Consider the following 25,915-nt stretch of genomic DNA (forward strand, 5'->3'; position numbering starts at 1 on the left):
ATTAGATATACCACAATAAATTTAAAGAAAAAAATTGAAAATTGACATGAACTCTGAAAGATACACAGCATTACTTATTATATATTATATTACTATAATCTAAATTATTACATATTTATATTTATTTCCTTGAGTATATTTTATTGACATATAATGTCAGGCTAATTTTCTCATTTTAAAATTGAAACAAAAAAGTAATAAAGTAGGTACTAAAAGCTGAACCTAACTGTAGAGCCCATGGAGATCTTTGGTTTGGGGAGTCTTCATACCAGAGGTCCAAAACATGATCAACATTCCCAAAACAATTTTTATTGACCAATATGCCTGTGTATAAAAGCCATATATCTAGGTTTCTCTCCACTATTTGAATTGTCACTCATGCATATGTTTTATAAAACAGGTCCTCTTCTAATTAAAAAAATGTCCCCAACTTTTTAATTTACAATCTCTAATTCTAAATAAAAAATTAAATTCTCTGCATTATATGATAAATGTATAATCATCAATATTCATATTGTTCATTTTAAAAAATTATAAACATAAAACCATGATACTATTTATAATGTAACTTTTCATACAAAGTAAATACATTTTGTCTTATTTTGCAGTAAACTTAACACATTAGGTATAAAAATACAGATAACTATAACTTCAAATATAGAGACATTTAAATGGGAAACTTATGTACAAAAATTACATATCAACATTTTCTTTGGGGGAATTACTTCAATGAAACTAATAATGAAACTTCAATGAAACATGTGATATTATATACAATTTTTAAATTGGACTTCGTTTTCAAATTCCTATTGAAAATTAAAATTTATAAATATGTATAAAATTATAATTTAAAAAAATCTGTTTAACAGAAATTTTAGAATTTCTTGTCATGTACCAAATATGGGTTTCTGAGCCTAAGCCAATGGTGCTCCTCTGTTATTTGATTCTACCCACTTGGCAAACCTCACTCTAAACAAACTGGGTAGCTGAGTGGTCTGGATCACTTTCAGTAGGATAATCTCCCCAGAGGAGGATAATTTTCTTTTGTTTTGTTTGTTTGTTTGTTTTGTCAGTTGTGGGCCTGGGGGCGCTGTCTCTCAACTCTTCAGCTCAAGGCCAGCAGAGCACTCTATCACTTGAGCCACAGCACCACTTCTGGTTTTCTAGTGATTTATTGGAGATAAGATTCTCATGGTTTTTCCTACCCAGGCTGGCTTTGAACCATGATCCTACGATCTCAGTAGATCTCCTGAGTAGCTAGGATTAGAGGCGTGAGCCACCAGAACCTGCTATTTTAAGCTTTTATGAGGCTTCATCTTCCATCGTTACCTTACACTTACCTGACAGCTAGCCTGCCTACCCTCAGAAGATAGAAGACTTTTATCAGAAATCCTCAACTTCTCTATCAAAGCTGTTCATCCATCTACATCTGTAATCTTCCTCCCGTCCTCCCGTGATGGGCACCTAACCAAGCATGGAGGAACTATTGCTTTCTCTGGGCTGGACCAACACTTCCACTGGGGCTGTGAGTCCTGCTCTTCCTGCCTTCTCAGAAAACATGCATTATTGCTTTTATCTCAGGTGGATCCCAATCACCAATTCCAACTATTAAGTTCTCTCACATAAGACAGACATTGCCCCTGTGCATCCATATTGTGGTTCTTCTGTCCTTGAAGGCCAAACTCCTCAGAAGATTTCCAGTACGTAAACTCTCTTGAACCTGTCTTCTACTCATATCTGTCCCCAGAGTCCAATGGCAATCTCTGATGGAGTCATTCAATTTTCTCATCCTAGTTCATCTCTAAATAATATTGACACAATCTCTCTGATATTTGAAACACTTTTTCTTTGATTTCAAGTCCAGCCTCTTGTTTGTGCTTTCCTTCTTTGACCACGGTTGGGCTTGCTCTCCCAGCTTATCCATTTGGACCAAGCTCAGATGTTTTGGTACTCATAGGCTATCTCTGTTTCTCTACTGCTTTCACTTCATGCTGAGGAGTCAGGAAGTATCACTCATCGTTTAAATAGCAGGGACAGCTCAGTGCTTCCCAAATGAATATCACCAGCCTCGATTCATAATATAAAAAATTCTCTTGACTGTCAAGGGAACTTCAGATTCAGTTTGTGTGAAATCAGTTTCTGATCTCTTACTCAGTAGCACCATTTATTTGGCTTTGCAACCCATATAACTACAAATTATGTTCACCATATTCTGCCTTTTGGTTTTGCTTCTAAAACATCTCTCAAATTAATCGCCTTTATCTCTACCTCCACTTGGAGCTTCTCTCCCCCAAGCTTTTATCTTCTCCCATGGGAGCTGGCAGGACAGTCACTAAACTGAGTTTCCTATATCTACCTGCAACCTACCATCCCCTGGCCCACACAAAACTTCACTTCCATTGATGCCAGTGTCAGCTTTTGATAAAGCAAATCAGATTCTGATTCTATTCTTTTTCTTTTCACAAAGAGTTCTTTTGTTTGTCACGATTAATCTCAATTTTGAATGGACTGGATTGCTGGACTGGTGGTTCATATCCATCAGCTCGTTTGACGTAAGCAGCTGTCTCATCCAGAGTTTTTCCAGAACTACCAGCTTGACCATGAAGCACTTTTACTAGCATTTTTACTTTTTAGTGAAGACATCATAAAGTGGATTAATTAACCTGTAAGCCTTTTCTATGTTTTCCCCAGTGCTGTCTGGAATCAATTTATTAACTATTTCCTTCAAGTCATTTGTTTGCACTTCTTGGATCATAATTTCCATCATTTTCTTCCAGACTTGGCAGACCTATTGATGCTCTGTACAGGAGGTTTGCACATCTGTTTGTTGTTTTTTAAAGTAAAACCAACACAGAACAAATGAAGCAAATGAACATCTGCATTCTCGACATCAACATCAGCTCCCATCATAATCGGCCACTTTTCCACCACAGAGCACATTTTGTCCCAGGTGAGATCCAGGCCTTGGAACTTGGTCAGGCAGTTCTTGCCCTGAACATTCTTAGTCATGAGATTGAATTTTCTAAATGAGATTTCATCATTCTGCAGATCCAAGAGGCTTACTTCAAACACCCAAGCCTTCAGGCTATCAGATGCAATTCTGATTCTTTGAGACTTCGTGGCTGGTGTTTTCACGTTATGCTAATCTTTCTTAGAAAATGGATCAATCACTTTCTTCTTGGCTCCCCTTTGCTGCCTTTTACAAGGCCCTTGTTCTTGCCACATTGTTTCTCGGCCTGCAGTGCTCCACCCTTCAGAGGCTCCTCCTCTTACAAGTAATTGAATCTAACCCACCTTCAAAGCTCCTATTTGCTTTGTGGTGGGTGTACGTTATTTTCATTATTAACATTATTCTCTGTCACTAGGGTTTAGTGACTAGACTGTTTAGGAATTCACCTTTAGGAGGTGGAATTCCTGGAAAATGGTTGGTTTTCAGATTAGCAAGTAGAATATTTGAGTGAATTAAAAGATGGATGTATAGCTGGGTATTAATTTGTGAGACATGAGCAAAAGCTTCTAGGAGCAAATTAATTTGGAGGATTCTGGACAGAGTTAATTTAATCTGATTTATTTGCTTTTGGGGGGTGTAAATTAATTCATGCTAGATCATTTCTAGAGCAGCCTTTGTAAGCAGATATTATTCACGTATTTGATCTTGGTATACAATTAAGAAAGATCTAAAATAAAAACTTTTCTAACTGTCAGTTAATACTTTCTTTTTTGTTTTGGAATGGTCTGGTCTTGCTCACTCTAGGTACGTAAAGCTACATCCCTAGTTCCTCCAATCCCTTCTCCTTGTTTTGACATGGTATTTTCACCTCATAGCCTAGCCTGATATCAAACTCCAGTGTCTTGCCTCACTGTCCAGCATGCAGAGATTATAAGCATGCACCACTGCACCCAGCCTCACTCCTGGATTTTTGGTTTCACTATTTTAGCTCAGGCTTGAGCTTCTCCTACTTCTGCCTCTCAAGTTAGACATGATCATAGTGAAGAATAATTCTGACAAAACATAAATATTTTACAAAACAGAAATAGTGAAATATCATTTTAGATAATACCAAAATATATAGAAAAATAGTATTTAGAATATATTTAATTCTCATTCACAAACATGTTGTTTAAATGCATAAATACATGCACTATTCCAATATATATAAATTACTTGTCATTCTGGAAAGAGAAATAATTCTGTATTTGTAAACTAGGTTGCAATTTTTTTCAGACTTGACCTTCTAGCTTAGAATTAAGTATCAGAATCATAATATAGCCTATACTCATTTCACATATCCAAAAAAAAACAGTAAAATTTTGCCTTTGTTGTTTTGGTCCATCCCAGTTCAAGTCTTTGATGGAAATGTAGATTACCATGTCTTTTCCCATATTAATATTGAATTAATTTAATATCATCAGAGAAAGAACAGCATGCTATAGAACAATATTTAACATATAATGAAAACTATTCTACATTCTAATGACCTTGTTAGGAAAGACATGAATGACATGACAGTTTTCACAACACAGAAGAAATGATAGCAACTCTCAAGAGACATTAACTTTACAGCTGGGGCAGTAGCTCAGGGATAGAGTACTTGCCCAATATGTGCAAAGCCCAGGTTGAATTGTCAACATCACACACACGCACACTATTAGCTTCCAGTTGGACTATGATGCCATTAATACATAATCTGCAGATATCTGACATTTCGCTGGAACACATCTTACCTTTGGGAGTTCTTTCACCTTTCTCGGGAAATTTCAGTACTGTTAAGGAAGATTCAGTTCTAAATTCCTTCATGTCTTTTGCTTCCTTTATATCCTTCACCTCTTTGCCATTCTTTATCTCTTTCACAGGTTCTTTTAATTTGGTGTCTATCATTACAGTTCTGCTTTCAGAGCTGATCTCATCTGACAGCCTAAACTCAGGCAATACTTCTTTTAAGAGCTCCCAGACCTTGTCCATATATCCTGGGCTTAAGAGAGAAGACACTAGCATTAATTTCCAAAAGACATGTTTTCACTTCCCATTAAAAAGTTGTTGACAAAAAAATCACTTGCTATTTATAGGACTTATTCCAATGTTATATAAATGCATAGTTACAAAATGCTAGTTTACATGTATTCATTCAATATGCTCTTAATGACTGTCTCAAGGGATACCTTAGTCTGGTGGGAGACATGGGCCTTTTAAAACTATGACAGCAGGAAAATATGTTGTTGATCTAATATTGGGTCAGATAGTTTCCCACAAAACTTGTCTTGTCTGACATGGCTTTTCTGTGGATATTGAGTATTCTTCCTCTCCTTTAGCTTGTCCTGAGGCTTCCATGAGACCATGTTCACCTGGCTTTCTGTTATTACAAAAATTACTTTGAGACTCCTTTCAACACTCTCTTTCCTCTCATCACTGTTGACCATTGAGTATTGCTTTTCTGATTCTGAGTTATCTGTTCTTGCCACTGTGAGTACTCTTTCTCAGTGAAGAAACAAACACATGTTGTCACCTGACCAGGAATACAATCCCCATGTGAGCTCTGGCTCACATCCTGCTCCTGATATCCACACCCATGCATGCCACCAGGTAATGGCAGATATCTGTAAAGGAGCAAAAGCATGAGCAAAAATAAAAATGTCTGCTGCCTCTTTCTACAGAGCACTCAAGAATGCAAACAAAATGACCCAGTTTCCCTCCCCCAAACCTGATAGCACTTGATCCTTCCTCCTCTCACTGTACGAGATCACCTGATCTCCATTCTTCCCAGCAACGTTTCTACTGAGGTACTTAGAACTAACTCTGAACACCACACTTCCTAGTCTCCCAGGTCCAGTTCCCCCTGAGCCATCTTCCAAAAATGACAAATCTGCTAAGATCAAAAAAATCCTCAATGACATCTGTCCCTATAATGATATTGTGAATATTCCTTAGCATGGCATGAATGACCTGATCTACTTGGCCCCTCTGATCTCCATCTCCTGGCCCATTCACCAGGTAGAACTCAGTATCTCATCATCCTGTCATGGAGAAGTGACTGCTGCTTTCTGGGATTTCACAGAATTATATTCTCTTCTATTTCCTGGCTGTTCTTCCTTCTCTCAATTGGTTTCCCATCTTACCATCTGCAGCAACTGCAGTCAATCTTTTGATGTCAGTTTATCATTTTTTCTTTTTTTTTTTTTTTTGGGTCCGGTTGTGGGGCCTGAACTCTGGGCCTGGGCGCTGTCCCTCAGCTCTTCAGCTCAAGGCTAGCGCTCTACCACTTGAGCCACAGTGCCACTTCCGGCTTTTTTCTTTTTGCTTATGTGGTGCTGAGGAATCGAACCCAGGGCCTCAGGCATGCAAGGCAAGCACTCTACCACTGGGCCATCTTCCCAGCCCCTAGTTTATCATTTTTGAAGCCTGAGAAAGATAAATATTTCTTCTCTATGTAATCAATGAATATTAATTATATATTTCTTCTATAGCCTTTAAAAACCCTTTCAGCTACTCAGGAGGCTGAGATCTGAGGGTCGAAGTTCAAAGCCAGCCTGGGCAGGAAAGTCCATGAGATTCTTATCTCCAATAAACCACTTGAAAACCGAACTGGTGCTGTAGCTCAAGTGGTAGAGCGCTCGCCTTGAGCTGAAGAGCGCAGGGACAGCGCCCAGGCCCAGAGTTCAAGCCCATGACTGACAAAAACAAAAAAAAAAACCTTTCAATTTATTCATTTGACATACACTTGTTGAACACAAATTCCACTGCAGTAATCTGGTGTTTTTATTCTGTGTGTACAGCAAAATATTGAGTACGACAAAACAAAGTCTCCTTCTCCCTCCTCTCATGGACTGTAACATCCAGTAAATGAATATAGTCAAGAAAGAAAGAAGAGAGAGAGAAAATGGAGGGAAAACAGAGGAGAGACTGTATGGAGGAGTGAATGGATGAATGGAGGAGTGAATGAATGACAGGCATTGATACCTTCTACGATGAAAATGAAAAAAGAGATGACAGCATAATTCAGAACCTGGAGAAAGAATACATTAAGTTTAGGTTGGATAGTCAAGGAGGCCTATCTGAGTTGGTATGTAGGCTGAACGAGACACCAATTTTATGACATATTCAGCAGAGTAAATATCTCATTAAAATAATTTCAGGTAAAAAGTTTTTCCAAAACAAACAAAAAAATCCACCATTTCCCAAATAGCTCCTATACAGACTCTGTGAAACAGGGAGTTTCCTGAGTGTGAGGAGAAGAACGAACAGTGAGGCGGTCAGTGAATGGGCTGCCAAGATGGAGATGAAGTCAAGAATGAGTTCAGAGATTATGCGAGGACCAAAATAAGATTTATAACTTCATCCAAGTGGAATGTTTAACCACTAAAAGCTTTTAAGTGAGGAGAACAGAGAACAGATATGATCTGATTCGTATCTTTAAAATTATTCTTATAGGCTGGGTACTGGTGGGTCCCACCTGTAATTCGAGCTACTCTGGAGGCTGAGATCTGAGGATCCCTGCTCAAAGCCATCCCAGGCAGGAAAGTCCATGAGACTCTTATCTCCAATAAACTACTCAGAAAAATCTTAGTGGCACTGTGGCTCAAGTGGTAGACCTGCGTGCTAACCTTGAGCACAAAGAGGCTCAGAGACAGTGCCTAGGCCCTGAGTTCAAGCCCCAAGACTGGCATACATGCACAAAACATAGTCTTATGGTCATATAGAACATTGGTGAAAGGAGAACACAGACCCAGGGAGATCAGCTGTAAAATTATTACATATAAGCAACAATAGTGAACTAAATTAGGAAGGTAATATTGGAGCCATATAGAAAGAGACTCAGTCTAAGTGGAGACGTGGTCTCAGGGAGGGGTTGTATGTGGAAGGAGAGGAATATGACTATGAAGAATGACTCCTGACATTTTAGCTTGAGCAGTGATGTGGTTGGTAGCTCAATGTGCAGATGAGGCATGCTTAGGGTACCGGATTGGGAAACAGAATCAACAGTTCCTTCTTGGATATTTTGAGCTCAGCTTTTTGATGGTTAATTGGAGATAAGAGTTTCACAGACTTTCCTACCCAGGTTTGTCTCAAACCTTGATCCTCATATCTCAGCTTCCTGAATAGCTAGGATTATAGATGTGAACCGTGAGTGCTTAGGGATTTTTTTTAATCTGAATATATATGTAATTTAGGCAGTTGTATATTAATATAATCTAGAGTTTGATAAATGGGGATCATGGAGACATGCATAGATTAGGTATGATATTAAGTTTGCAAGATGTAACTTGAAAGTCACTGCAAAGAGCTTGTTACATCTAGTCCTGTTATATCTAGTGATTGAGAAACCAGACAAAAAGCCTGGGAAGGGCAGAGTGTAAGAGCAGATTAAAGCCCAAAAGAGCACTGTTGTGTAAACAAGTGAATCAATATTTACAAGATGAGTTTATCAAGATAAAATACTTGAATGAAGAATAAGAGAAAAAGAGACATGAATAGTGGGTTCAATAACTTTAAAGAAACTTCAAAGAAAGCTGATTCACTGGTGTGGTGGAGAAGGAAGGACAGGAGTCAGATGAGAGGAGACTGGGAAATGCGGTGCTGATGGTAATGTATGAAGACCATTCATTCTTTTATTCATCCATTCAGATTTGCTCTGAGGAAAGTGAAATCAACTAATGGTTTGAAAACAATCATTTCCTTGTGGACCTGAGTGAGACTTGCTTGAATGCCTGAACTGCTCTCTGTTCACCATTAGACCCCTAGGAACTAGCAGAAAGTGTATTTTCTGTTTATTTTATTGCTGCATTGGGATTAGGTTTTGTTTGTCTATAGGGGATTAAACCAAAAGCCCAGTGCATATTAGGCAAGTACTCTACTCCTGAGCCACAATTCTAGCAAGTATTATGGTTTTAACTGAGTTTTAAAGGGTTATAAATTTATGTGATTGTACAACTAACAGATAATGGTATCAAGATTGAAAAATGTTTGTGAATCGATATCATTGTTCCCTTTTTTCTCTATAATATACAAAATGCTATACTAGGAAGAGCATATATTCAAGTGTCACCACACAATTAAGTCATATAATGTCTTGGGCACTCACATAGCTTGAAATTGAAAGTATAAGAACTTAACTCCAGTCATGTAATACAATACTATAAAATATTTTTCTCCAAACAGTTTGCAAAACATGACCTTTCTTGGAATTTTCCTAGACTAAGAATATTTTAAGAAAATATTGAAAAGAAAGAAAACACTCATGAACAACTTAATCTTCAAACGTACTGGAGAGTAATGACCTCTGGTAGCCAGCCTGTGAGTGCGTGAATAACTGTGAACTCTCCCAGTTCTCTCCTCTGTGCCATGTGGATACTAAAAAGAAAAACACATAATGCTAAAACCACCACAATTTGGATATGCAGAGCAATACACAAGTATTAGGAATCACAACTTAACTGCAGCATAATAATCAATGGTGTGCGCCATACTGGTTATACATTGTGATGCAAGAAAATATTTTCTCAACAGCCAGATGATTTGGTTTGTGACAACATTTCAGCTGGTCCAATGAAAAAATTTCAAATGTATTTACAAAGCATGCAGATTAACTTTACTTTTCAAAGACCTAAAATTAATTCCATATATATATAATCATATTCATATAAAATATACAACATAAATAGTATGTAACTCATTTTACATATTCAATACATAATCATGGTATTTATGTATGTATGATTATGTTCTGTGTAAAAGTTAGAGCCATGGTTTTTTGTCAGTAAATATTTCAGTACTTAATTTGAGATGCTATGAGGCTGTGTGTTTAATCAATCTTATACATGATTGGTCAAGGTCAGAAGGAGTTCTAAATAAAATTTTTAGGTAATTGCAGAGAAAGCAAAAACACCTGACAAATCCCATACACGAGTGGACCTGCCTATATGACATAAAGCCACAGGTTGCGTGTGATTGACAAATACCACTGCACTCAGTTATTTTGTCCCTGCTTTCCCCTGAGATCTTCATCTGTTTACATTTATATGTGGAAATGCCCTTCTACCCAGGAGTCCCAGCTGTCATCCAGGAATAAGAATAATATTCCTCATTGTTGGCAGTCCTGATGGTACTGATTTAGAACTCACAGCATCTGCATCACTTTCCATTGTTCATCTATTTGTATTGTTTTGTTATGGACCGTGAATTTCCATATGACTAAGTATGTCAAAGGTAACATATTTGTTACCTTCAGTCTGGTCTGCCCTGCTCTGAGAGATCTCATTTGTGAAGTGACACTGAAAATCCTAAGGAAATTACTGTTCCTTTCTTGGCATATTTCACACTGATATTTAAAGAATGACAATGTGTTTAACTTTTTTTTTTTTGGGTCCGGTCGTGGGGCCTGAACTCTGGGCCTGAGCACTGTCCCTCAGCTCTTCAGCTCAAGGCTAGCGCTCTACCACTTGAGCCACAGCACCACTTCTGGCTTTTTTCTTTTTGCTTATGTGGTGCTGAGGAATCGAACCCAGGGCCTCAGGCTTGCAAGGCAAGCACTCTACCACTGAGCCACCTTCCCAGCCTGTGTTTAACTTTTAAATGGAGAATGATAATCACTCTATACTATAAAATCTGAGATGACAGGGAAAAATTTAATTTGTATCATATAGGCAGGTATCTACTGGAAATCTTAAGAAATATATTGTACATTGCTTGGTATTTTATTTCCAAGCTGAATTTGTTTATTTGTAATAATAATAATAACAACTCTATTACTCATATTCTTATTAATGTCAACTTAGATATTAAGAAAGATGCAGTGCTGTTTCAGCTACGATGCAGATCATATATTTAAATACCACACATAATTAATACGGCACTGATCTTCAGAACTTCAGGTTGGGCCTGAAAAGCAGAAACATCAATAATATTATTCTTATTACATTTTTTAAAAACCAAAACTAAGATAGATGCCACCAATGTGAATCTCAGTAGTATTCAGCTATGTAAAATGATCTGGCCTCAATTCCTACAAAAGTCATGGGTTAAAAGAGGCCCCTCAATAGACACTGAAGAAGAGAGATGTGAAGATGGCAGTGGGCATGATTGTTTTTGCCTTGCATCCATGAGAGCCAAAAAGGAAGCTGAGCCAAAAGAATACCAACACAAAGTAACCCTGCCTGGCTTCTAACTGGCAATGCTGTGTTTTCTTAGCAGGAATACATGGCTGATTGGATGGGTTCCTTAAAGCACATGGTATTTGCTGTTCAATACAGAGTATGGAGTTGCTATGACATACTGCTGAGGGTATACATCCCAGGCCTGCACAGGAGTCTCCCACTGATTGATAATATAAAGTTGTACATTTCCAATCCAAGCATCTAACTTTTGTCTGCACTGAGAATTGCGTTGCTAGGGCCAGAATGGAATGAATGACAGCTTTTCCAATGTGTGAACACAGGACACAGAGCATATTTTCTTTTCATTCATTTTTAAAACAAGTCTTTAACCCCCATTTCCTACTTGGGGAGCAGAAAATGTTTCTCTTTCTCTTTCTCTCTGTCTCTCTCTCTCCCTTTCTCTCTCCCCCTCTCCGCTTTCTGTCTCTGCCTCTCTTTTTTTTTGGGGGGGGGGTCTGGTTGTGGGGCCTGAACTCTGGGCCTGGGTGCTATCCCTCAGCTCTTCAGCTCAAGGCTAGCACTCTACCACTTAGCCACAGGGCCACTTCCAGCTTTTTTCTTTTTTTTTCTTATGTGGTGCTAAGGAATTGAACCCAGGGCCTCATGCATGCAAGGCAAGCGCTCTGCCACTGAGCCACCTTCCCAGCCCGCCTCTATCTTTTTCTCAGTCTTGCTCTGTCGTCTCTCACTGCTGCTATCTCTTGCTCTGTCTCTCTTTCTTGTTTTAAAACTAACCTTGGCTAAAATTTTCACCTTGAAAAAACATTAAGCTACTCAATATGGGTGTATACTTGCTGATCTCTGCCTTTTTTATGGGAATAAAGTTTGGACATACTCCACATTTGCCAGCTTAATGATTGCCTTGGACAACAACATTGGCCAAAGTTCAAATTCACAGGTTGTAGCTGGAAGCAATAGATTGTTATCTTCATCAAAAGGAAAGAAGTCATCAATTGTTATCTTTCTCCAGCAACCCTAAAAATTTGAAAAAGAAAGAACGTAATATCAATGATTTAGAGTTTTCTTCTTAAACATCAAAATTTATGCCCACTAATATCACTATTCACTGTTTTATATATTTATGTTAGCATATTTGAAGACTGAGATACTGTTTTTCAGAGCTAATCATGTAGTGTTTTTTAGCTTATTTACTATTCGTTTATGTACGATTTATTAGTACATTTACATCTGTATCAATGCCTTTCTTATTTTTTCCAGGTCTTAAGAGCTCACAAATATTTGAAACAGAAGAACTGAAACACTAATAAGCCACAAATAAGCTTGGTATTATTAATTTACTTCATGTTTCCACAATATAAATTCTTCAAGTATAATTTGAATACTTATTGCTTATTGCTTATTGTTCACTAACCTTGATTTCTAATTTCCATCATATATACTTGTTCCTAATCAGAGATCCATTTTTTAACAAGAAGTAACAAGAGTTAGTAATATTTACTATATATTTACTGTATTTACCCCATGAATATTACTCTAAAATTTCAAGATGACTGCAAATTGAAATAAATATATATTTTTTCACTTTAGTTTTACCTCCAAGTTCTATGATGAATAAATTCCTTTGCTAAAAAGTATTTTCAGCAGTGATATCAAGGGGTGTATACCCCCTAGTATGTAAGGATGGTCTATTACTATTAGTTATTCACAGTCTCGTAGGGGAAGGCATGCATGAATTTCATATAAAATACAATATGGCTAAAGTACTCTTAGGACCTGAAAGGAAAATCTGACTAGTTTTGCTAAGGAGAAGCATCTCAGGAAAGTAAAGTCTGAACCAAAGTTACAAGGAGCACCATATTATCCCTAAGAAGATAGGAACAGTAGTGTAAAAGGAGAGGCTTTCTTTAAATGATCCTAGTGACCCTGAATGCCGTGTTGCTTTATTTGGTAGTTCTATGTCTTTTTCTCTCTTCCTTAATACGTGGCTTGGGGCCAGGCAGGGCTAGAGGCACAGATCTGCTACCTCCTTCAAGTTTCAAAGGAAACATCCAAAATAATCCACCATGAAATGAACTAGTATAAGGAGACAAACACTGGGTTCACTTATTTAAAACACTGTAAAAAGACAGACTTGAAAGATAAAAAGAGGTTAGCTGGGGCACAGAAGAATTTATTATTTAATGAGTAGATTTATTATTTAATTATAGGATGATGAAGACGTCTGGAAATGCGTAGAGGTGTTGGATGCACAACATCAAAACTACTTAACACCACTAAATTGCACTCTTAAATTATTAAAATGTGAAATATCACATTTTGTATATTTCACCACAATAAAAAATAACAATAGGAGTTACTTTCCTACACTTTGATTTTCAAAACAATTTTCTGAAGGAGCTAGCAGGATTACCATGAAGGTGGTTTTAAATAAGCATAAGAAATTAAACCAAATCAGTTCAGTAAGCATCACCTATTTTTAGATGATCAAAGATAACGTTGCTCAATTAAGAATGCTTCAACTACTGAACAATACATTCCAAATAAGTGAATTTTATGGAATGCACATTAAGTCTCAAGTCTTTAACAGAAAACAATACACAGGAGTAGACGTTAGTGTTATTATTATTTCTAAAAAATAATTCTATCAGACTTAGAAGCATTTTCTTGGGGATTTTCTCACTCATTGACATTAAAGTTATAAAGAAATTTAATAGTTTACATATTTACATATATATTTACATAATTTCTACAAACTGTTAGTTTACTCTAGAAAATTGATATGTGAAACTTTTGCACAATCAATATGATAGCATTGGGTGTGGGAGTTTGAAAGGGGATATATGAGAGGGTGGGAGTCCTTAGAAAAGGAATTTGAGCCATTATAACAGGCTCCAGAGACTGCGGCTCTTCCGTTCTACTGTTCAAAATAGGATAAGCCTAAACAAATCCACAGCCGGACATGTCAAATTTGAACTCCACAAAAGTCAAGACAAAGATAAAATGTTGAAAGCTGGCAGCAAGAAAAGACAGAAGAAGAATAGATGCATGCTTCAGAAACCATAAAAAGCAAAAGTGTCACACTATTTTTCTCAGGCTGAAAGTCCTGCCAATGTATGATTCTGTAACTAGGAAAGCATAAGGATGAAGTGAAAATATGATCAGCTAAAGGAAATGTAAACCAGTTTGTTAGAAGAGGGTTGACTCAGAAAGAGCAAAGAGAAATTCTTCAAGAAGAAAATAGAGTGAAAGGAAACAAAACATCAGACATGATTAAAAAGCCAAAGAAAGAGCAAACATGATTAAATATAACATTTTTTCCCTTGAAAATAAAAATTTATATTTGAATATAAAAGGTTCAAATGTAAAAAGTTATATTTGAATATATGAAGCTTTCAATATATAGATGATATATAGAAGACAGGTGACAGGCAGATGATAGATAAATAGAAAGGGAGATAGATAGATAGATAGATAGATAGATAGATAGATAGATAGATAGATAGATAGATAGAAAATAGATGGATTGAATACTTAAAAATTATCAAAGAGGAATATGTAAAAAGTCATAATTGGTGGTAAAATAATTGCTTTCCAAAGTAAGTACTTCAGTGTTATTGGTGGAATACCATGACAGCTGTGAAAGTATATTTTATTTCCCTAACATCAACTTATCTGACCTCTTCTGCTTGACTCAGACATATACTAGTTATTGCAAATAAGGGAAACCATGGGACCTATTTTCTTTGGGCCTGGCTTACTTCACTTAATATAATTTTTTTCCAAGTCTTTTCATTTCCTAACAAATGGGGCAATGTCATTCTTTCTGATGGAGGCATAGAATTCCATTGTGTATATATACCACATTTTCTTGATCCATTCATCTCGGGGCATCTCGGTTGGTTCCACATCTTAGCTATGGTAAATAATGCTGCAATAAACATAGTTGTGCTGGTAGCTTTAGTGTGGTCTTGTTTGTGATCATTTGGGTAAATGCCCAAAAGTGGGATTGTTGGGTCATAGGGGAGCTCTATGTGGAGTCTTTTGAGGAACCTCCATTCTGCTTTCCAAAGTCAAGCAGAAAAATTCAGATAAGTTGATGTTAGGGGAATGAACCCCAAGATAAATATTCAAATATTTTTTTGTTTTTTTTCCTTTCATCCAATTGTTTCTATTTATAAGATGATTTCTATGTTGCTTTGTATGTCCCTCCCCCACAGTATAACCCCATACTTTCACTGTATTTGATGTTGGTATAATTTGTGGAGGGGAAGGGAAAAAAAAACAAATTGTTTAACTAGGGATACAGGTGGACCCATTGCAACAATGGGATGTACAAGTCGTTATGTCGAAAAACAAACTTAACAACTTCAGTGAGGGGTGGGGGGAGTATTGGATGAGGGGAGGGAAGGAAGTGATGGGAAGGGGAAACAAAGAGGAGGCAACAATGCTTGATAAGAAATGTACTCGTTATCTTGCCCATTTACTTGTAACTCCTCTGTATGGTATTCTCACAATAAAAAAAGTATATTTTAATTTCCAGGATAATTATTTAGGAAAAAAAGTATATAAAGAGGTATTTTCAAAACAACATTGTATTTAGAGTCAAGTGGAATCCTGAAGAACATTCCAGAATCTGGCCAGAAGATAGGAACATGAATAAAAACTATAAATTTAATCATTAGAAAGGGCCCCAAATGTAAACAAATATGAAAATGGCAAAACTACAATTACATCAAATATAAATGATATATAAAAACAAATGTAACAGTGAATTGAATATGCACATGTCAAAACTAACCATTTGTATACCATTAAGCACTGGAATTTCATCTGTGGAATCCTAGGGGAAAAAAATGGCTCACCAAGAGGCTGTTTTGCAGCTTTGTGAGCATTAATAAAAAAAATCCCAACCTAAATATTTAAATTTGACAAAATATATATATGCTTAATTTATATATTCATATAATGGAGTAAAAAAAATATTGAGCTATACAAGCATAGGAAATGCCCATAGTCAATAAAAGGGATAATTTACAGTATGATCAGTGTTATTTGTCCATGTTTCTATATGGTAGGCTTACATAGGTTTATACGAACACTAGCAATTTTAGGAGTTTTTGCCTGTGATTGTCTCAACAGGGTAGAATTGGAAGGAACTTTCATTTCCTATCTTGAATACTTTAATACTCTTTAAAGTTGCTTTACTAAATGCATATATAGCAAGTAAGTAATTACAAAAAAACTAGAGTTTTCTTTTGGAAGAAGTAACTGAACGGTAGGAAAGCAATCTGTCCCAGTCTGTATCTTGAAAATATTTTCCCTCAAATTTAATGAGCAAAAATGTCATTGAGAGTTCATTTCACAATTCTCTGTCCACAAATATAACTCTGGAGTCTGGGGTAGACATAGGAGGGAGGAGTTTCATAAACCACCACACATGCTCGTGGTATATGGGGGTTTTGCACCCCACAGCGTAAGAAACTCTAACTCCTACAAAAATGCTGTGATTAAACTGTTTAAGACACGGGGACTCACATCTGTAATCCTAACTACTCCAGAGGCTAAGAACTGTAAAACTAGCTCTGGCAGGAACATCCTCAAGATTTCATTTCCAATTAATCAACAAAAAGCTGGGCTGTTGCTGGAGCTCAAGTGGTAGTGTACCAGCTGTGATGAAGAAAGCCTAGTGGACTGACTGCCTAATATCCAAACCCCGTCCCGGCAAAAAAGAAGAAAACGGAAGCAAATGGGTCCATGAACTTTTTTCATATAAATATATACAGCAGTAGAGGGAAATCACTGGTCCCAGTGTGGTGCATTTGTGCTTTCTGAGACACACAGGAAACACAGGGTTGGGAGAGGCTGCTGACATGAACCTGTATTTCATGTAGACAGCCATGGCTCAGTAGCTCCTCACAGGGAGCTAAAGGAGAACTGACACTAGAAAGTCCTGTACTTGACAAGATGCTACACATCTTGGAACCACGTTTTTTTGAAAGGTGAAAGAAAAAAAGAAAACCTCTACCTAATACTCCACAAACATCTATCTAGCTGATGTCAAAGAAACATGCCCAATCTGCTTAGAACCCAAACTAGAACTAATGAATAGTTTGATGCAAAATGAGATGTTGGTATGATTTTAAATGTCAGGCCAATAGCCTCTAAGGAGACTAGTTTGTTTCAAAGGGGAGATAAAAAGAATACTTCACAGGAAAGAGGCTGGGAGAAAATTAATCTCCAAGAAGAGAAAGATAAGAAACAATGAGAAACTGAAGGAAATGATTAGTGCAGAGAAGACTCGAGGTGTAGCAGATACAAAGAAATGGTCACACAATCCAACAGTAGGAAGGCAAAGCACAATTTTATAAATGTGTTTCTTAAGTATTTGTGGAAGGAAGCCAATGATAGACATGTATGATACTGATAGATGCATGCAGTATTGATCTAGAGTTGGGGAAAAAAATCAAACCTTAAATAGTCTCTGTGTACAAAAGGACATGAAAGGAAAAAATAAACCCAGTTCATTTTGTCAGAAAGAATGCATTCAAGTTCTTTAGTAAAGCGAATGTGCACACAGGCTTTGATTGAGGCCTGACGTGGGAACTGTTCAAAAAGAAATAAAAGTTTCTCTCCTGATCAAATTTCTGTCAGGTTGCAAAGAAGGCAGTCATCTCTGTATCGCATTGCCTACTAAAGCAATGCATGTGGAACCTGCTGTTTTCTCCATGCTCTCTATGTAAATAAATGACATCCCCAGAGTCTGATGAGGAGCAAGAGGGAACTGCTAAACTTGAGATCAGTCTCCAACAGCTACAATGCTATAACCCCTTCCTGAAGAGGGCTAAGTCACCTAGAGGTGGGCTAAACAATTGGACAGACTGAGATTTCCAGAGTAGATGTAATGCATTTTTTTAGCCTTCTATTCTTTTACTTATTCAATTTATTTATTGTTTTTGTGAAGGTGATTACAGAGGGATTGTAGTTACTGAAGTCAGGTGAAGAGGACATTTCTTTTGGACAATGTCACATGGTCCCACACTCCCTCCCACCCCCACCCACAAGTTGTGTAGTTTATTTTCAACATAGCTTCTAGTATGACTGCTGCATTTGTTTACTCTTTGCCCCATCATTTCTGTGCCCTCTTACCCTCCCCAAACAGATAAACAAACAAACAAGACAAAAGGAAATGAAAAACAGAAATAGAAACAACCTCTTGTTTCCATTTCCTGAAGTTCATTTCGATAACGATTAAGTTATATGGTCAGATGAACATAGCTATGGTGCCTATGTGAGCCTCTCCTGTGGTCTCACTCTGTGTGAATGTCCAGAGACCTCTATAATGGTATTCTCATTTGACAACAGCAAAGTCATGAATATTAATATGTAAGGAATTGTACTTACCATCCAGAAAAGTCTCACAACATACTTGCCATAGCTGTTGAACAAGGGCATATGGCCCTTCACAGCCTTGCACAGGGAGTAGATGTGTTCCCAGGGCTTCCAGGGGAGAAAAGGAGGTTCTCCTGTATTTCCTTTAAAATAACTGTTGAGAATCCCACTATTGAATATCTTCCACACTGAATAGATTTCGCTGATTATCCACCTCATCAGCTGAAGAAAGCAAAAATTCAACCTAGCATCCATTTATTACTTTTAAATTAAATTATGGATACTGCAAGTTAGGGGGAAATACAATTTTAAAAAATTCTTCAGTAGTAAATTCAATATGTATCCTTCCTTTCTTCTTTTTTTTTCCTTTTAGCCTTCCGTTCCTCCTCCCTCCCTTTCATCCTTCCTTCCCTTCCCTTCTTCCTGACCCCCCCCCCATCTTCAGACCTGGGATTTGAATTCAGGATCTAGCATTTTCTAGACAAGTACTCTACCTAATTTCCCCCCCCCCCTCCTTGGTCATGGGGCTTGAACTCTGGGCCTGAATGCTCTCTCTGAGCTCCTTCAGCTGAAGGCTAGTGCTCTACCACTTGAGCCACAGCACCACTTCCAAGTACTCTATCTCTTAACCAACATTCCAGCTCTTATATTCCTTATTTCTAACCTAAAGAATAAAATCCTATGATTTTTGGTTAGGAAATACAGTCATAATACAAATTTAGGTTCTTTTTTTTTTTTTTTTGCTGCTCATGGGGCTTGAACTCTGGGCCTGGGTGCTGTCCCTCAGCTCTTCAGCTCAAGGCTAGCACTCTACCAGTTAAGCCACAGAGCCACTTCTGGCATTTTCTGCGTATATGGTGCTGAGGAATCGAACCTAGGGCCTCATGCATGCAAGGCAAGCGCTCTACCACTGAGCCACCTTCCCAGCCCTGAGCCACCTTCCCAGCCCATAATACAAATTTAAATGCCTGATAGCGCTGGCTTCCATTTGGCATTTATTAAGCTCTGTATGTGTTGGTATAAGTAGATGTGGGGTGGGAACTGAGGGTGGGGGGAAGTAAAAGAACAGGAGGAAGAGAAGGAGGAGGAAGAAGAGGTGAAAGAAGGAGGTAGGATGGGAGGAAGGGAGAGGAGAGAGGGACTGAAATTAGATGCTTCTGAGAGTACTCTTGAATTTGGGGGCATTGTTGGAGATTCAAACCCAGGGCCTAACACATGCTAGGCACATATTCTACCAATGAACTACATCCCCAGTTCAACACTGAAGGTTGCTATAAATAAGTGAGTTCATACAGTTCACTGAGTGTTCTCACCACACAAACCAAGCAAAATGTGAGATGTTAATTTTCTTGTTTTTGGTAAATATACCACATTGTATATGAATAGCAAATACTTAAATCATATGCCTTAAATATGTATAAGTTTTAGTTTTCAACTATGTTCCTACAAAGTTGGAAAACCAGTCTTATACCAGAACTTAGACAAGAGCTAGGGAGAAGTGAAGTTGGGTGTTTGGAGGTGTGTGGACAGGTCTGAAAGGTACCTTTTAATGGGACCACAGTCCCTACATCTCCACCTACCTCGCTGCAGAATAAATGCTCATTGGCTGAAAACAAGTCAAATGTGACTTCATTTTTCACAACTACTGGAGTCTGAAATAAACAATATGGATATATATGTTACTCTATGTAAAATGATGAAAGTAACAACTTAATGTAAGCCAAATTTGACATCATTTCTTATAATCAAAAGCAATCACATAAAGGAAAAATAAGTATGCTGTTCTCTCATTTTACTCATTATATTATTCTGACTAAAAGAGTATTTTAATATAAAATTATAATCCAATATTACATGTTTCACAGGCACACAGAGAACTAAGTATAAAGAGATTTACAATTTAGTTAGGTGTTGGTAGCTCACATCTGTAATCCTAAATACTCAGGATATTGAAATTTGAGAATGACAGTTTAAAACCAATCTAGGCAAGAAAGTCCAAGAGACTCTTATCTCCAATTAACCACCACCAAAAGGCTGGAAGTGGAGTTTTGGCTCAAGTAGTAGAGCACTAAACTTGAACAAAAAAGCTCAAAGACAGTGCGCAGGCTCTTAGTTCAAGGCCCAAGACTAACACAAAAAAAAGAGAGAGAGATTTATTATTTAACCACTCATGTTAAACCTGAAGCTTAGCTAACATCTGGTAGATGAAAAAATATCTCCATCTTAGATGAAACATATTAATCATGGCAGCTTTTAAGAGCTTGTCCAACTTTAAATGCTGTCCCATTTCATGGTCATTATTTAATTAGTACAATAATAAAATAATAACATTAAAATAATAGCGAAATGTGTCTTATAATATTGAAAAAGTAAGCTCTAATTCATGTCAAAACATATCATTAATATATCCAATTAGCATGTACACAGATTTTTATTTCAGGATTAGTTTTTAATGGAAGATAATTTGACCAAATACCCTCAACCACTTGTACAACTATCCTAAAAGTCACTAAAATAAGCCAGGCTGATGGTGGCTACAGCCTGTAGCCATAGCTACACATCAGGTAACTAAAACCTGAAGCAAACCAGTTCAGAGTCATTTGGGGCAGAAAAATCTTTGAGATTCCATCAACAACCAACAAAGTCAGACTGGAAACGGCACAAGTAGTAGAGTGCCAACCATGAGCAAGAAAGCCAGTCAAGAGCATATGGCTAAAAGTTCAAGACCTGAGACAAGCAAAAAAAAGCCAATAAAATAGTCTTTTGTATATATATATATATATATATATATATATATATATATATATATATATTTTTTTTTTTTTTTCCCCAGGGCTGAGGACCGAACCCAGGGCCTTGCGCACGCCGGGCGGGCACCCTTCCTCTGGGCTAAACCCCCAGCCCCAGTCTTTTGTATATTTTGAGAAAAGTTTACCTAAACTCTTTTGAAGGCATGGGTTGACTCTTCTGGACATCAACTACAAACATAGTTTGTAGTCAGTTTGACTCCTTATGATGCAATGCTCCTAATCTTCCCATACATTCCTTCCAGCAAGTAGCCATGCTCCGTAAGATTAATTCGTATTCACAACTACATAGCTAAAGCTTGAAGTATTAAAATTAGCAGTCACCAGCAGAGAAATGAAAAGCGAGAACTGGCTTTGCAATAGAAAAAAATATTAAGACAGAAGTCTCTAAATTGCTTTTTAGCATCTCTATTCCCTAAACCTTACCTCAGGCAGGATAAGTTTTCAGATAGAGTACAATGCATAACATAACCCATGCTGAGGAGTTTGGGGTACTAATTGCCTGAGCTTAAAGATAAGCAGTCTGTTCAGTCACTCTGATCACAGATCACTCTTGTGTTTAAGATCCTGAAAACTCAGCTTCACCCAACTTAAATCATTTGATTTTGTCTTTTGTACAGTATGTTCTCTGGTTTGTTTTTGGATAGACTGTATTCTTTTTAGTCATGCATGGTGTGATTATTTAGTGATTGAAGAAATTGTTTTAGGGGTTCAAGACGCAGACAGAGACAGTGAGACACAAAGGCTATCATCCAGCAAACATCATCTAAGGTGGTCATTATTGTAGAGACACAGAAGCAGAAGCAGCATTGTGTTCAAGTACTTAGAAGATTCATTCATCATTCAGTCATTCATTCATCCATTCATGACAATGAATGGATTTATCTCTTGTATAAATGTATTACTTAGAACTAAAGTCTACTAAAATGGGAAGGAAATGGTTTATAAAACTTTTCTACTTAAATTTTACCATTCCCACTTTGTGAAATTTTTACTTACATAAAACATAATCATTATCATTTATGATAAGCAGGCTAAGTATTAATAGCTGATTAGTACCAAGTACATAATACAGAATTTAGATTCATCATTTTAATGTGATCTAATGCTAAAATTAACTTACAAGGCTGGTTTATGTGTATTTATTTCATTTTATTTAAAATGTTTTATAAAAAGGCATTTAAAATATTTTCATGGATTGAGAGGAACCTATTTTACCATTTTAGTAGATCCTTTTGAATTGAGTACCTTCAATTTCATCTATTAGCATGGACAAACTGTATTTTCTTACATGAATATCAATGCTTATGAAGGCTGAAATTTTGTGTGGAAATAAATTTAATTGAATCCATGAGTAGGTATAACAATCAGGTCCCCTACAACCATTGGACTAGTAATAAATACTCTAGCTTACTAGTTTTCTGGATAATAAATGAAAACAGGAGCATCAGTGAGGGAAAATGGCGTCGGTGTATACTGTAACAGACTAGGATGTGGAGTTGTATAACATGTGAATGAAGGTTTTGTGGAGTATGCTGTTGGTGTGATTACTGTATTACCCAATACATTAAGCATGGTTGGACTTGTCTATAATCAAATCTAGATGGGAGATATAAGTAGGAAAACTGCAGCCTGAGGCTAGCCCCAGGTAACAAACTCAATCCAAAGAACAACTTTTTAAAAAGTTTCAAAATGGTAATTTTTTAGCACAAAGATGTTTTATCTTCATAGCTAATCCAATATTTTATATAAAAGTAAAAATATTTCTTACCCGACTAATTACAAAATCCTGTGGACGTTTCCAGGAGTAAGGTTTCAATGATGATGGCAATTCAATCTTTCCTTCGGGGTCTTCAAAAAAATGCTATAGAAAAATAAATTTAGGGGTTTTTTTACTCATATAGTTTTATGGAAGTAAAAGCAAAAGAATAAAAAGTGCATAGACCTGAACAATCCACAAGCATCTACAGAACAATGTGTACAGATGTCCCTAGAGAGTACCATGGAGTATCTGCACAACACTGGATTGAACAATTCTGTGATTATGTGACCTTGATTACTGAGTTGGATATTGATTGTAAGGGAAGTGTTCCAGACAGACATGAGCTGCTTTAGAACACAAATTAGGTACAGTGGTAAAATGCTTTCAGATGGGCCAGTTATGGCCTTACTTTCCAATGAAAATATTTCGTTTAATGTGAATGAGAAGAATGAACAAACACTGACAACGTTCAACTGCTGCAATTTAAAACAGGAATGTTTAATATTAGGAATTTTGATCTTTATTTATTATTTTTTTGTATGTGTACCAATCCTGGGGCTTGAACTTAGTACCTTGGTGCTATCCCTGAGGTTTTTCACTCAAACTTGGTGCTCTACCATTTGAGTCACAGTTATACTTCAGGCTTTTTTCTGGTGAACTGGAGATAAGAGTCTCATGGATTTTCTTCCTCTGGTCTGGCTTTGAACCACAATCCTCAGATCTCAACCTCCTGAGTAGTTAGGATTATAGGCTTAAGCCACCAGGGCCTACCTATTAAGTTTTAGAAGTGGTTTGGTTCTTTTGAGAAAATTACTCTATGGGTTCGTATGCAGTTGTACAAAATAATACAATGAATGCTTGTGTTCCCTTCACCCAGTTTCTCCAGTGGTGACTAAAATCCTGTAGAACTATAGTACAGTTATTGACCTTAAAAAGCACCACAACAAGGAGAGCTTCACAGTCACCTTTTTTCCCCCTCAAGAACATTTATTACAGTGTGGAGACCAGAGATCAGGCTAAATATAAGACACTATAAGATGCCGGCATTTTGAAGACTGCAATGACCACAGAGATTATTCTATGAGAATATTTCATATATTAATTTCTACTTACTAATGCAAGATTCAAAATGATACAAATTCAGGGGCTGGGAAGGTGGCTCAGCGGTAGAGTGCATGCCTTGCAAAATGATACAAATTCACTATCATGTATGATCATTTACAGATAAAATAATTTGAACACATTTTATACTTAATGAAATGTTTTAGGGCTGGAGACATGGAGGATGTTGTCTGGGACTAATACATCAATCACAAGAGTCCTTTCAATCCCTTCCCTGGGTGCTTCTGGGACCTCACCAGCCTTGAGGGGAATACAGGATAACCATGAGAACCACAAAGTTGCTCACTGTCCCTGTCTTCCTGAACTCAGGTAAAGTATGGTTTTTCCATACTGATATCCCACAAGCATTTTATTCTTACTTCCAGTAGCTTTTCCTTTAGGGATTTTCCTTCCCCAGTACCCTCTGAGTTCTGAGAATTCTTACCTTCGGTATATCTCTAACTGCCTAGGATTTGAGAATTCATGTTTGCATATAATCCTTTCTTTGGACCTCACTAATTGACCCATACAAGGGTTCAAAAAAAGAATAAATGAATTACATTCTTGGGCATCTGAGACACCTAAGTAGAAACTCAGTGTTCATTAAAAAACAGAATATATAATCTACAGGAATGCTAAGGGCAGAGTTATTGGTAGTAGTAACCCAAAGCTAGAAACTGCCCACATGATCACATTGCCAAATAATAAACAGACAAGCATTTATTCTTAGGAGTATTACTTGGCAATAAGTAAAACCAGAATATATAGATCCATGAGAGGAATGAATACATTAGTTTGTTTACAAGTCTTATTGGAGACCAACGTGAGAGTTCGTCCAGACCAAGTCTACTTACAAATACTGGACTCTTGCCGGCTTTGTCCTTTTCTTTACCACCTTTGCCTGAGTCCCACTTCTCAGCATTGATGTCAGCTTCACTCCACTCTGGCCAGATTGGGAATTTACCTTTCTTTTGTTCAGCAGAACCAGATGGTGCATTTCTGCCAAAAGGGGAGATGATAAAAAGTATGAAGGTGAGATAATTTTAATTAAAATCTCTTGAAACAATACTGGATAAACTGCAGGCCCTAAATTTAATTATCTTGTTAGCAGAGCAAGTTAAATACATTTGTCTATAAGATGCCAGCATTTTGAAGACTGCAATGACCACAGAGATTATTCTATGAGAAAATTTCATATATTAATTTCTGCTTACTAATGCAAGATTCAAAATGCTACAAATTCACTATCATGTATGATCATTTACAGATAAAATAATTAAACACGGTTTATACTTAATGAAAATCTCTTGCATTTAAAAATACTAACAGCTTTTAGAATATCAGCACAAATACAATTTTAATCTTCTAAAAGGACAAAGAAGTTATTATTTTGGAGGCACAGAAGTCATAAAAGAAGATTTAGGAACTGGTAATATTGGGAAATAAATGTCAAGTTTTAGAAAATTCATACCTGCAACAATGAAAACTCATTTATTCACAGTTTTGTCATCTATCAATATACATAAGTACTACAAAGGGATTCAATTCATTCAAATCACAAGTTTTTCAAAGGAGTTCAAAGATAAATACAATAGAAAGAAATCCAGAATTTTATTTAGTTAAAAAATGTCAGCTGTAGATGTGGTTAGCAAGGAATTTGGCCAGATGCTTAAAGAAATCCTGGATTGTGTTATGTGCAGAATGTATACAAGACCCTCTGAAGATGTCCCACGCTCATCCTGGTAGC

The 25,915-nt window shown here is 36.9% G+C and overlaps 1 protein-coding gene and 1 pseudogene across 1 annotated transcript in view; both read right to left on the reverse strand.

Annotated features, from left to right (window-relative positions):
- Positions 1 to 25,915, reverse strand: part of Adgb (androglobin) — a 100,585-nt gene that overhangs the window by 69,449 nt on the left and 5,221 nt on the right. The window contains exons 3-9 of the mRNA XM_013026942.1: positions 25,023 to 25,167; positions 23,077 to 23,169; positions 20,079 to 20,150; positions 18,511 to 18,720; positions 11,984 to 12,123; positions 9,260 to 9,346; positions 4,726 to 4,973 (exon numbers count right to left, since the gene is read on the reverse strand). Coding sequence (XP_012882396.1) covers positions 4,726 to 4,973; positions 9,260 to 9,346; positions 11,984 to 12,123; positions 18,511 to 18,720; positions 20,079 to 20,150; positions 23,077 to 23,169; positions 25,023 to 25,167 — 995 coding nt within the window. The remainder of the gene's footprint in view (positions 1 to 4,725; positions 4,974 to 9,259; positions 9,347 to 11,983; positions 12,124 to 18,510; positions 18,721 to 20,078; positions 20,151 to 23,076; positions 23,170 to 25,022; positions 25,168 to 25,915) is intronic.
- On the reverse strand, positions 2,460 to 3,225 carry LOC105993609 (annotated as a pseudogene).

This window comes from Dipodomys ordii, unplaced genomic scaffold (genome assembly GCF_000151885.1).
Source record: "Dipodomys ordii isolate 6190 unplaced genomic scaffold, Dord_2.0 Scaffold98, whole genome shotgun sequence".
Classification (NCBI taxonomy): Eukaryota; Metazoa; Chordata; class Mammalia; order Rodentia; family Heteromyidae; genus Dipodomys; species Dipodomys ordii.